The 12,508-nt window shown below is 40.4% G+C and overlaps 2 protein-coding genes across 5 annotated transcripts in view; one reads left to right on the top strand and one right to left on the bottom strand.

Annotated features, from left to right (window-relative positions):
• Positions 1-308: 308 nt before the first annotated feature.
• On the top strand, positions 309-6,591 carry LOC110506435 (sorbitol dehydrogenase). 3 transcript variants are annotated; one of them, XM_090222177.1, is made up of 9 exons: positions 309-407; positions 1,097-1,130; positions 1,242-1,406; positions 1,560-1,719; positions 1,844-1,962; positions 2,723-2,788; positions 2,988-3,166; positions 3,891-4,012; positions 6,064-6,591. In XM_090222177.1, exons 3-9 carry the CDS (start codon positions 1,256-1,258, stop codon positions 6,227-6,229), a joined length of 963 nt encoding a protein of 320 aa, XP_090078303.1. In that variant the 5' UTR covers positions 309-407; positions 1,097-1,130; positions 1,242-1,255; the 3' UTR covers positions 6,230-6,591. The 3 variants fall into 3 exon arrangements, with proteins under 3 accessions (XP_090078303.1, XP_021441713.3, XP_021441714.3); XM_021586038.3 differs by having other exon boundaries at positions 331-780; XM_021586039.3 differs by having other exon boundaries at positions 368-680.
• A 258-nt stretch (positions 6,592-6,849) lies between these two features.
• Positions 6,850-12,508, bottom strand: part of LOC110506433 (amyloid-beta A4 precursor protein-binding family A member 2) — an 86,120-nt gene continuing 80,461 nt past the window's right edge. For both annotated transcript variants that reach the window (XM_021586036.3, XM_021586033.3), the window contains 4 exons: positions 12,089-12,301; positions 11,779-11,898; positions 10,762-10,902; positions 6,850-10,492 (listed from right to left, as the gene is read on the bottom strand). In XM_021586036.3, coding sequence (XP_021441711.3) covers positions 10,421-10,492; positions 10,762-10,902; positions 11,779-11,898; positions 12,089-12,301 — 546 coding nt within the window. In that variant the 3' untranslated portion in view covers positions 6,850-10,420. The remainder of the gene's footprint in view (positions 10,493-10,761; positions 10,903-11,778; positions 11,899-12,088; positions 12,302-12,508) is intronic.

The raw sequence follows: 12,508 nt of genomic DNA, 5'->3' as shown, positions 1-12,508 counted from the left end.
TTTCATACACAAATCAAAATTTATGAAGAAAAATACCCTCTTAATTTTTATCAGATTTGGAGAACTATTTAGAGTCATTAAAACGCATACAAAACGTAAAAAACAATGTATTCGCTACATGTCTGTATTTGAATTGATATAATGTTGATTAGTTTTATTTATTTTATTTTTTTCTAATTTCTTTGTGGAATCCCGCTGGCTGTTATGTTTATGTTTTGCATGTTACTGTAAAAAATGTATAAAAATGTTATATGTATGTGTTATATGTATACATAGAAACATTTCCTGTGTGTCTTCAACCTCATTCCCGCCCCCGGAAACAAGACCTGTGATTGATTCATTTGCCACGCACTGCAATCATGTGACTAACCACAACGCTCTGGGTTGGCTCAAATGCGACGCAGCAGGTGAGACAGGAGCAACATAAAAATTGTAGCATTCATTTCAGAGCCTTACACCATTAACGTATAAATCATTAAAATAACTAATATTAGATTAATACAAATAGCAATACACTTTTCGTATAATTTTAAGAATAGCTTAATTCGACCCTCTCTTTGCTAAAATGGAATGTTCTCTCTAACGATACTCCAATCACATGTTTTGTTTTGTCGACTGCCCACCAAGCAGCAGGATGGTGAACTTTGAGCTCTGCACAGACCTAACAAGAATTTTACAAGGTTTTTGATTTTATTCACACTGTAGTTGTCTTTGAGTAAATACAACATGGAAAAAGAAAACCTATCCGTGGTGTTGCATTCCCAGGGCGACCTCAGACTGGTAATATAGTAGTCTCTAAACTTTGTCATGTTGATATAAGCAGATCGAGATTTAATCAAACTGCAACTTTCTGTCAATATCACAAAGTTGATAACCAACGTTAGTTAGCTCATTTGCTCATGGCATAGCTTCGTCCCCGAACTAGCCATTTAAATGACCATATACAATATTAATAATTTTGACTTTTTAACATTAAAAGCCAAATGTTTTAATATAAATTGTCATTTAAATTGCTGGTTGCGGGACGCGAATGGAAAAATAATTAAGATTGATTATCCGAATGGTCAGACTAATTGTGACGATTGATTTCTTACAGGAACAACGACCCATCCCTGAACCAGGTCCAAATGGTATAAGAAACCATGCAGACAGCTTGTACAGTATACATTTCTGCATTTGATTTTTAATTGTGTACAGTTTGTGTATCCTGTGGCGCAATTGCTTGTCTTTCCTTTATTCAGAGGTGTTGCTTCAGATGCATTCAGTTGGGATCTGTGGGTCGGATGTGCACTTCTGGCAAAATGGACGCATAGGTGACTATGTGGTAAAAAAGCCCATGGTGCTGGGGCATGAGGCCTCTGGTCGGGTGGTGAAGGTGGGCTCAGCAGTGAAGAACCTCAAAGAAGGTAAGAACTGTGCATGCATGTGAGAAGGAAGTACTCATTTGATTCAATGTTGTTTTTCTTTTAATGCAGGTTAATGTTCACCAGTTATAAAAACTGAACAGATAATGCAACTTTGGATTGTCTGTCAATTATTCATATGTGTTGGATAATTAGGTGATAGAGTCGCTGTAGAGCCAGGTGTCCCTCGCGAGATAGATGAGTTCTTCAAATCAGGAAAATACAATCTTTCCCCCACTATCTTCTTCTGTGCCACACCCCCTGATGATGGGAATTTGTGCAGATTTTACAAACACAGCGCCAACTTCTGTTACAAGTGAGTTCATTATTTCTACTTTATCTACAAGGACAGATAACTGTCAACATACTGCAATGTAGAACATTTGGGGTAACATGAGAAACCTACATTGCTTAAGTTCTCTGTTTCTGTGTATGAACAGGCTGCCTGACAATGTGACATATGAGGAGGGGGCTCTGATTGAGCCCCTGTCTGTGGCTATTCATGCCTGCCGCAGAGCTGGAGTGACCCTGGGCAGTAGTGTACTGATCTGTGGGGCAGGTAGGTAAAGCTCAGCTGTCATTAATTGTTACTGTTATTTACTGTTACTGCAGCTTGGACCCATGAAGTGTGACACAATTTTGCAGTTGCAGCTATTCAGGTTTTATGTCCAGTCATTCAACTACTACAAGACATGATTAAATTAAATACAAATCGATGTAACTTTGCCAAACATACAGCCAATAAGAAGCATGCCGCTTATTACATTCCACTAACATGCCCATGCAAGTTTGGAAATGAAAGAATGTGGTTTAGTTACAGAAGTGAGAATCATGCTGACACAGCATAACAACAGTGGGGAAACCCAGTCAACTTAAACACCCATAGTAACAGACTTGATATTTAACAAATCCACTCTGCTGGTAAGACAACTAACACATGTAAATAAAGATCAGCTCTTGCTTTTTAGTTAATGATAGATGTATTTTCGACATAGACCTGGCGATAGACTAGTGTCCAGGGAGTGTACTTTCACATCAAGGTGCCTCAAGCTACTGAATCAGTTGATAGGCTCCTGCCCTATGGGCCCTTCTGGCTCAGACAAGGCTTGTGTACTATTTCCTATACCGACCCCTCATGTCATCACTTCTAGCCCTCATGCACACAGTTTCACAATGACCAGCTAAGGTGAAAAATATCCTGTATGGTTACTAGCACAGCCTCATATCCCCATCGAGTGCATCGGCGTGGAGAGCAGTGTCCAAACTTCCAATTAACATGTGCACATTCAAACTAAGCATTTCTCTTTTCCGTATCACAGGACCAATTGGGCTGGTCTGTCTGCTGGTGGCCAAGGCTATGGGTGCCTCACAGGTGGTCATAACTGGTAAGGCACAGGGTGAAACACTACACTCTTTATGGGATCTGTTTTGGTTCTCTCAAATCTAAATTGTCTACTGAGGACTTCCTTCTTTTGAAAGGGCTTTGAAGGGAAAAGCTTTTTGTGTGGGTACATGAGTAATACTGTGTGCTGGCCCAGTATAGTAGGGACTGCCACGGTATTATTTTTGCCTTTCCTGTTTCAGACCTGTCAGCAGATCGCCTGGTCATGGCCAAGGAGCTGGGAGCAGACTTTCCTCTGACTGTGAAGAGAGAGGATGGGCCTGAGGAGATGGCTAAGAGAGTTGAAGGACTGCTGGGAGCACAGCCTCATATCACCATTGAGTGCACCGGTGTGGAGAGCAGTGTCCAGACTGCCATTTATGTAAGTACAGCCACAAGAGTGATATTAGAGCCCGTGGAAATACTGTACTGTGAAATGTTGCCGTTTTCTCTTACAAAAAAAAACGAACTATTTCAACCAAGACAAAGAACTGATGTTGGTAGAAGATGGAGGGAATGTTGACGCACAACTAAAGAAATTACAGTTAACGAAAATGTACGCTTAATCCAGTATGAACTAATCTATAGAATTTATTATACAAGAAACAAAATTCACAAATTCTACAGCACAATGGCAGAGTCATGTCTTAAGTGTAAAACTAATAATGACTCAATAATAATGATTCATGCTTTCTGGGAATGCTATAAAGTCCAAAGGTTATGGGCGGAGACAGTTGGCTGTCGGAAGTATTAGAATGTAAACATACTTTTAATCCGTCTGTCTGCATAGTTCAAGACATTGCATATAGGGGAGTGGTGAGAAGGAAAGAAATTCCACAAATTAACTTTTAACAAAGAACAGCTGTTAATTGAAATGCATTCCAGGTGACTACCTCATGAAGCTGGTAGAGTGCCAAGAGTGCAAAGCTGTCATCAAGGCTGGCTACTTTGAAGAATATCAAATATAAAATATTTTGATTTGTTTAACACTTTTTTGCTATCTACATGATTCCATATGTGTTATTTCATAGTAAAAATAAAGAACCTTGAATGGGTAGGTGTGTCCAAACTTTTGACTGGTACTGTATATATATGCTCGCTGCCAGGCTACACGTCCTGGAGGAGTGGTGGTTCTAGTGGGGTTGGGTGCAGCGATGACCACTGTCCCACTGCTTAATGCTGCTCTCAGAGAGGTGGACATCAGAGGGGTCTTCCGCTACTGCAACACGTAAGTGAACCTCCTTCTCTCAGGTTAACTAGGTACAGAAAATAAGTTGTTGTCTTTTACACTGCCATTCATCTCACACAACCGAGCCCTGAACAATTTGACTTGTTTCATAATCAACAGGTGTAGACTGTTTTATTTAACCTTTATTTAACTAGGCAAGTCAGTTAAGAACAAATTCTTATTTACAATGACGGTCTAGGATCGGGGGGTTAACTGCCTTGTTCAGGGGCAGAAAGACAGATTTTTACCCTGTCAGCTTGGGGATTCGATCTAGCAACCTTTCGGTTACTGGCCCAATGATCTAACCACTAGGCTACCCGTCGCCCCAGACTAACAGGCATACATCTTAATCAGGTTACCTGTTGCCCAAACAGCAATTTTCACTCTTGAAATGTGATATTTGGAGACATTACTGAATGAAACTAAGCATATGATTTGACAAACCGTTATGCTCACAACAGCTTTCTGTTTCATCATGTGATTTCAAGTTGCGTTTGAGTGGGATTGCTTGATTACCATATTTGTATAAGATAACACAAAACTGTTAAATAGTCTTTGAATCTTATAAACCAGAAAGTATTGAAATATTGTAGTTGTTGTGTTTTGTCTCGTCCTCTAGTCAGTACCTAGCTGCTGCCACCAGGAGGAGGTAGAGACTAATTCACCCACTGTATTTCAAGTCCAGTGTGTTGCACATATTGTAATAGAGACAATCAATCTCCTGGTCATACAATAAATATTTAAAAATGTAAATGGTTTATGTAAAACTGTTGACTGATAAAACCTAATGACAATTCACAGTAAAACAAATATATTCAAATGAGCCAGCCAAACAGAAATGGGGGTTTATTTGAGATTTTATTGTTATCTTGACATAATGATTTGATACTATCATGAGGCATGCACACAGATAAATGTAAAATTTTCAAATGGCATTTTTAGTACAATGCATGTTAAAAGCATTACTCAGTCGTAAGGCTTCCTCAGTCACAGTGGGATTCATTGTTCATCTTTCTCTCAAGGCTGATGCCCGACACAGCAGAATGAGGGATATTTGCAGTGGCTAACCATGACACTTATGAGCACAATCCTAGACAAAGTTATCTTTATGTACAGACATTCTAATACTGCTTATGGCAATGGACACAGTTCTTACAACACAATACATTCACAATCGACTCAACTGAGTTTCTGTTGGGGTGAAACACATAAGATGAACATAACACACATAGAAACTACCCTTTCGAGTTTCATACATTGCTTATAGTTCTGAATGAACTGTTATTAAAATGTGTGAGAGACAGTGCTGTCCAATACATTGTGTTGACATATGGAAGTTTAAAAACACTTGCACACTAGTCTGTAACATTTACCTCATGACCAGATTGAACTTCTGCTAAATGAAAAAGTTCAAATCTGAAGGGATGTGGCGTTTTGAAACATACAACCTCTCCTGCTAGCATTGGCTTGATATATATATAACAAATAATATTACCCTAGTAACTCCCAAATACCCTTTCATTGTCCATCTAAACTATATTGGCAGGATTTCAATTGTCCTTTAGCGGTCAAGGGCTTTTTTCCCTGCTATCAAAACAGCAGGAAAAATCAATAGATATTTACAAAGCAACCATGAGCCTTCCCCATTACTTCAGACACATTAGCAAAATATGTGTTTACACAAAAAATTAAAACAACAAAAACTAAATGAAGCAATATGCAGTTACAATATTACATTGATATGAATATAAAAAATACTTTGATGTATTCCATGTAGTCTCACTGAACTGACATCCAAAAAACACCAACAGGCCAGATAAATACAACAGAGCCCCGAAGCCAGCGCAGGAAGTCTTCAAATCAAATTTGACTTGTCACATGCTTGGTAATCAACAGGTGTAGACTAACAGTGAAATGCTTACCTACAGGCCCTTCCCAACAATGGGAGGTCTTCAGGAATATGGTCCCTAATGTTCCAACAATTACAGCAAGTTGTGTTTATCTGTTGTCTTATAACTCACCTGTTAATGTGTTTTGTCTTCTTATTCTAGCTGGCCAATAGCTATAGCGATGCTGGCCTCTAAGAAGGTGAACGTGGCGCCCCTGGTGACCCACCGGTTCCCCCTAGAGCAGGCTGTGCAGGCCTTCGAGACCACACGCCAGGGACAAGGGGTCAAGATCATGCTCAAGTGTGACAAGACTGACCAGAACCCCTGAGAGGACTGGGAACACCAGGACCAATAAGAGAGTCAGTATAGACAACCACAGTGTTCTAGATCTAACAGTTGATTATTCTGTTATTTGTCTATGTTGCCCCATGTTATTGTATACTTTCAATGTTTGATTCTATTCAGGCATACATCTTAATCAAGTTACCTGTTGCCCAAACAGCAATTTTCACTCTTGAAATGTGATATTTGGAGACGTTACTGTATGAAACTAAGCATATGATTTGACAAAACGTTATGCTCACAACAGCTTTCTGTTTCATCGTGGGATTGCTTGATTACCATATTTGTATAAGATAACACAAAACTGTTAAATAGTCTTTGAATCTTATAAACCAGAAAGTATTGAAATATTGTAGTTGTTGTTTTTTGTCTCGTCCTCTAGTCAGTACCTAGCTGCTGCCACCAGGAGGAGGTAGAGACTAATTCACCCACTGTATTTCAAGTCCAGTGTGTTGCACGTATTGTAATAGAGACAATCAATCTCCTGGTCATACAAATAAATATTTAAAAATGTAAATGGTTTATGTAAAACTGTTGACTGATAAAACCTAATGACAATTCACAGTAAAACAAATATATTCAAATGAGCCAGCCAAACAGAAATTTGAGTTTATTTGAGATTTTATTGTTATCTTGACATAATGATTTGATACTATCATGAGGCATGCACACAGATAAATGTAAAATTTTCAAATGGCATTTTTAGTACAATGCATGTTAAAAGCATTACTCAGTTGTAAGGCTTCCTCAGTCACAGTGGGATTCATTGTTCATCTTTCTCTCAAGGCTGAAGCCCGACACAGCAGAATGAGGGATATTTGCAGTGGCTAACCATGACACTTATGAGCACAATCCTAGACAAAGTTATCTTTATGTACAGACATTCTAATACTGCTTATGGCAATGGACACAGTTCTTACAACACAATACATTCACAATCGACTCAACTGAGTTTCTGTTGGGGTGAAACACATAAGATGAACATAACACACATAGAAACTACCCTTTCAAGTTTCATACATTGCTTATAGTTCTGAATGAACTGTTATTAAAATGTGAGAGACAGTGCTGTCCAATACATTGTGTTGACATATGGAAGTTTAAAAAACACTTGCACACTAGTCTGTAACATTTACCTCATGACCAGATTGAACTTCTGCTAAATGAAAAAGTTCAAATCTGAAGGGATGTGGCGTTTTGAAACATACAACCTCTGCTGATAGCATTGGCTTGATATACAGTACCAGTCAAAAGTTTGGACACACTCTTTCAAGGGCATTTGTTTATTTTTACTATTTTCTACATTGTAAACTCAGCAAAAAAGAAACGTCCTCTCAACATCAACTGTGTTAATTTTCAGCAAACTTAACGTGTTAATATTTGTATGAACACAAGATTCAACAACTGAGACATAAACTGAACAAGTTCCATACATGTGACTAACAGAAATGGAATAATGTGTCCATGAACAAAGGGGGGGGGGGGTGAATATCAAAAGTAACAGTCAGTATCTGGTGTGGCCACCAGCTCCATTAAGTACTGCAGTGCATCTCCTCATGGACTGCACCAGATTTGCCAGTTCTTGCTGTGAGATGTTACCCCACTCTTCTACCAAGGCACCTGCAAGTTCCTGGACATTTCTGGGGGGGGAATGGCCCTAGCCCTCACCCTCCGATCCAACAGGTCCCAGACGTGCTCAATGGGATTGAGATCCTGGCTCTTTGCTGGCCATGGCAGAACACTGACATTCCTGTCTTGCAGGGAACAAAACGTGGTCTGCCACTGCGAGGACGATCAGCTGTCCGTCCTGTCTCCCTGTAGCACTGTCTTAGGCGTCTCACAGTACGGACATTGCAATTTATTGCCCTGGCCACATCTGCAGTCCTCATGCCTCCTTACAGCATGCCTAAGAAACGTTCACGCAGATGAGCAGGGACCCTGGGTATCTTTCTTTAGTTGTTTTCCGGAGTCAGTAGAAAGGCCTCTAAGTTTTAATAACTTTGACCTTAATTGCCTACCGTCTGTAAGCTGTTAGTGTCTTAACGACCGTTCCACAGGTGAATGTTCATTAATTGTTAATGGTTCACTGAACAAGCATGGGAAACAGTGTTAAAACCATTTACAATGAAGATCTGTGAAGTTATTTGGATTTTTACAAATTATCTTTGAAAGACAGGGTCCTGAAAAAGGAACATTTCTTTTTTGCTGAGTTTAGAAATAATAGTGAAGACATTAAAACTATGAAATAACACATATGGAATCATGTAGTAACCAAAAAAGTCTTAAAGAAACATTTGAGGTTCTTCAAAGTAGCCACCCTTTGCCTTGAAAGCTTTGCACACTCTTGGCATTATCTCAACCAGCTTCATGAGGTACCTGGAATGCATTTCAATTAACAGGTGTGCCTTGGTAAAAGCTCATTTGTGGAATTTATTTCCTTCTTAATGAGTTTGAGCCAATCAGTAGTGTTGTGGCAAGATAGCGGTGGAATACATAATATAGCCCTATTTGGTAAAAGACCAAGTCTATATTATGGCAAGAACAGCACAAATATATAAAGAGAAATGACAGTACATCATTATTTTAAGACATGAAGATCAGTCAATATGGAAAATGTCAAAAGAAATTGACGCAAAAACCCTCAAGCGTTATGATGAAACTGGCTCTCATGAGGACCGCCACAGGAAAGGAAGACCAAGAGTTACCTCTGCTGCAAAGGATAAGTTCATTAGAGTTATCAGCCTCAGAAATTGCAGCCCAAATAAATGCTTCAGAGTTCAAGTAACAGACACATCTCAACATCAACTGTTCAGAGGAGACTGTGTGAATCAGGTCTTCATGGTCAAATTGCTGCAAAGAAACCACTACTAAAGGACACCAATAATAAGAAGAAACTAGCTTGGGACAAGAAACACGAGCAATGGACATTAGACCCGTGGAAATCTGTCCTTTGGTCTGATGTGTACAAATTTGAGATTTTTGGTTCCAACCACTGTGTCTTTGTGAGATGCAGAGTAGGTGAACGGATGATCTCTGCATGTGTGGCTCCCACTGTGAAGCATGGAGGAGGAGGTGTGGGAGTGCTTTGCTGGTGACACTGATTTATTTAGAATCCAAAGCACACTTAACCAGCATGGCTACCACAGCATTCTGCAGCAATACACCATCCCATCTGGTTTGGGCTTAGTGGGACTATTATTTGTTTTTCAACAGGACAATGACCCAACACACCTCCAGGCTGTGTAAGGGCTATTTGACCAAGAAGGAGAGTGACGGAGTGCTGTATCAGATGACCTGGCCTCCACAATCAACCGACCTCAACCTAATTGAGATGGTTTGTGATGAGTTGGACCGCAGAGTGAAGGAAAAGCAGCCAACAAGTGCTCAGCATATGTGGGAACTCCTTCAAGACGGTTGGAAAAGCATTCCGGGTGAAGCTGGTTGAGAGAATACCAAAAGTGTGCAAAGGGTGGCTACTTTGAAGAATATAAAATATATTTTGATTTGTTTAACACTTTTTTGGTTACTACATGATTCCATATGTGTTATTTCATAGTTTTGATGTCTTCCCTGTTATTCTACAATAAAGAAAAACCATTGAATGAGTAGGTGTGTTCAAACCTTTGACTGGTACTGTATATTAACAAAATTATATTACCCAAGTCACTCCCAAATACCCTTTCATTGTCCATCTAAACAGGATTTCAATCGTCCTTTAGCGGTCAAGGGCTTTCTTCCCTGCTATCAAACCCGCAGGAAAAGACAAATATTTACAAAGCAGCCATGACCCTTCCCCATTACTTCAGACACATTATCAAAATATGTATTTACATGAACATTAAATGAAACAATATGCAGGTACAATATTACATTGACGTGAATATAAAAAATACATTGTGATGCATCCAAAATACACAAACAACACAAATAAATAACGTAAACACCTTCTGCCCAGATGACCCTCTTTAGTATTAACATCAGCAAAATATCGGGAGTATCAGTTGAATGAATGTTAGCTCAGAAAAGGATAAGTCATTGACACAAAAGTAAGAAAGGTAATCACTCTGGCTGACACTCATTAGTCTGCTAGTCTGGTCCACCCAGAGCTCTCCAACTGGACTGTAAACAACCACTGCGTACAGCTGCTCTGTAGAGGAAAATGGGATCGGTCCTTGGTTTATATATACATAGGAGTCTCCTGTCCTGTTAAGAGTCTGAACATGGCCGCTGGCATCGTCTTCATGTGAATCTGGTTTAGGAAAAGACAGAAAACGAACATTTAGCTCGGCACTTGCATCTATCGCTTGTTATTTTATCTGTCAATATCTTTATTGAAAATAATCAAGCTTAGAGGCACACACGTACGGCCTAATGATTGTATTGATGAATGCATATAATGCTCATTCCTCTTTCAAAGATGTACCTGCCATGGCCAGTAATCTAGTTTTGTGAATTCTCATACTATTTGATTGTGGTCTGAGCTCCTTTATGAACTCTATCTGTGTATCTGAACCTCACCTCGCCCACAGAGTTTGAGAGGGCTTGGACAATCTTCTCATGTGCTGTAGCCACCACGCTTTGGCCATTGATCTCAATAATGCGGTGGCCAACCCGGACACCCCCCCGCTCGGCAATACCCCCCCGCATCAGGCTGCAGATCTGTGGGTGAAGATGACAAACTGTGGGTGAATATTATCCTTTATGGCAGTCACTCACCCCCAGGGGCAACTAGACAGGGGTAATTCTATAGGGGAATAAAACAATGATGCAACGTTGTTCCATTAAATCTACTGGAACAGCTGTATTGCTAAAATGTCAAGGATCGTTCATGGATTTGGTCGTGTGATCCTGATAGGGAGAGGCCAGGGTGAGATTTGAGCTCTGTGAATGACATTGTGAGGTTAATCTGTATGCAGTAGCAAGGAAAATGGCAGTTCAGACCGAGCTGAGGCAATAAAGCTCCTAGCTTCAGCCTCGGTGCAACGATAGCCACGAGAGATAAAACAGTAATTACATCTGGATTTGTCTTTTTATAGGATTTTTAAGGGATATTGTCAGACTATATAAACATTGCTCTAAGGAGTGTCACAGAGGATAACTTGAACACAGCAGAGACTTGAATAAAGTGGTATGAGGAACACACTAAAATGCGTGTGTGAGTGTGCGCAGCATTTCATCAAAGCTTGTAACGCTCATGATGCAAATCACATACACACAGACCTATAGGCTAACAGCCTGTCATATCGTTTGATTCAATATTATTTTCCTCAGAATTGGTTTCTTTAGAGATATGACTGTACCAGCTGAAAGGAGAAAACAAAAAAAGTTTTTAATAATTTACAGGGCTGTCTTCTCCTATTCAGTTTATGTCAGCTGAAATCCTCCTGAAGGAACTGAAGTTTCGTTGGACAAAGACATTGACAAAGTCCAGAATCTCATCAAAAGTATTTTTTCAACCAATCCCAGACTGTTATCTCAGCCTGTGTTATTCAACCTACAGGGCTAAGCGGTGGTGACTGATCTGATCGTACTTACAATCCCATTCTGGACGCTGAAGCCCAGCTGGTACTTGAGGTCTGGCCTCTTGATGAGCACGGTGGTGACAGGTGGACAGCTCACAATGTTCAGCTTCACCTGCACCTGGTTCTTCAGGCCCTGATGGACAAACACAGTGGTCAGACAGAGCAGAGGGCATCCTGCAACCTCCACTGGGTTTAGTCAGAGGATTATTTTATATTAGAATTATGATCAAATTGCAGAATTCATGTAGTCTTACACAATTACTGTAATGTCAAAATAATAAGCACTAATGACTCTTCCTAGAACTCTGTCCCTGTCCATGTACCTTGATGATTCCCTGACAGGTGGCGAGCGGCAGCCCCACCAGGCTGGTGTTGTTGATGGACATGATCTGGTCTCCGATGCTGAGCTTCCCGGAGCGGGCGGCCGGCCCACCGTTCATCATGTTGGCCAGGATGACTGTGGGTAGGATGGAGCCCCAGCCAGACTCCACTATGACCACGCCCAGGATCTCTCCCTTATGCTTCTCCAGCTGCAGCTGTGGAGCCAGCCAATAGCGAGAGAAAGAGAGATAGAGAGAGTGATGAGTGCCGCCAGTCAAAGCGATTGTGGGCAGGTGAAATATAACGGTGTAGTGGGAAGAACCGAAACAACGTGCGGAAGAATGTGGGCCAGATGGGTATAAGACCACTGTCAGCTTCTCTGGGAATTGGCGCAGTCCATGTGCAGTACTTCCACAGAACTA

This window comes from Oncorhynchus mykiss, chromosome 26, assembly GCF_057628025.1.
Source record: "Oncorhynchus mykiss isolate SJ-2025 chromosome 26, ASM5762802v1, whole genome shotgun sequence".
Classification (NCBI taxonomy): Eukaryota; Metazoa; Chordata; class Actinopteri; order Salmoniformes; family Salmonidae; genus Oncorhynchus; species Oncorhynchus mykiss.
This window is presented reverse-complemented; position numbering and strand designations above follow the sequence as displayed.

Bases quoted from the DNA above. Each gene is read 5' to 3' on its own strand.
- LOC110506435 (XM_021586038.3), top strand. From the start codon at position 727: ATGGAAAAAGAAAACCTATCCGTGGTGTTGCATTCCCAGGGCGACCTC. The intron at 1,720-1,843 runs GTGAGTTCATTA...GTGTATGAACAG, and splicing joins AGCGCCAACTTCTGTTACAA to GCTGCCTGACAATGTGACAT. The intron at 2,789-2,987 runs GTAAGGCACAGG...TTCCTGTTTCAG, and splicing joins CTCACAGGTGGTCATAACTG to ACCTGTCAGCAGATCGCCTG.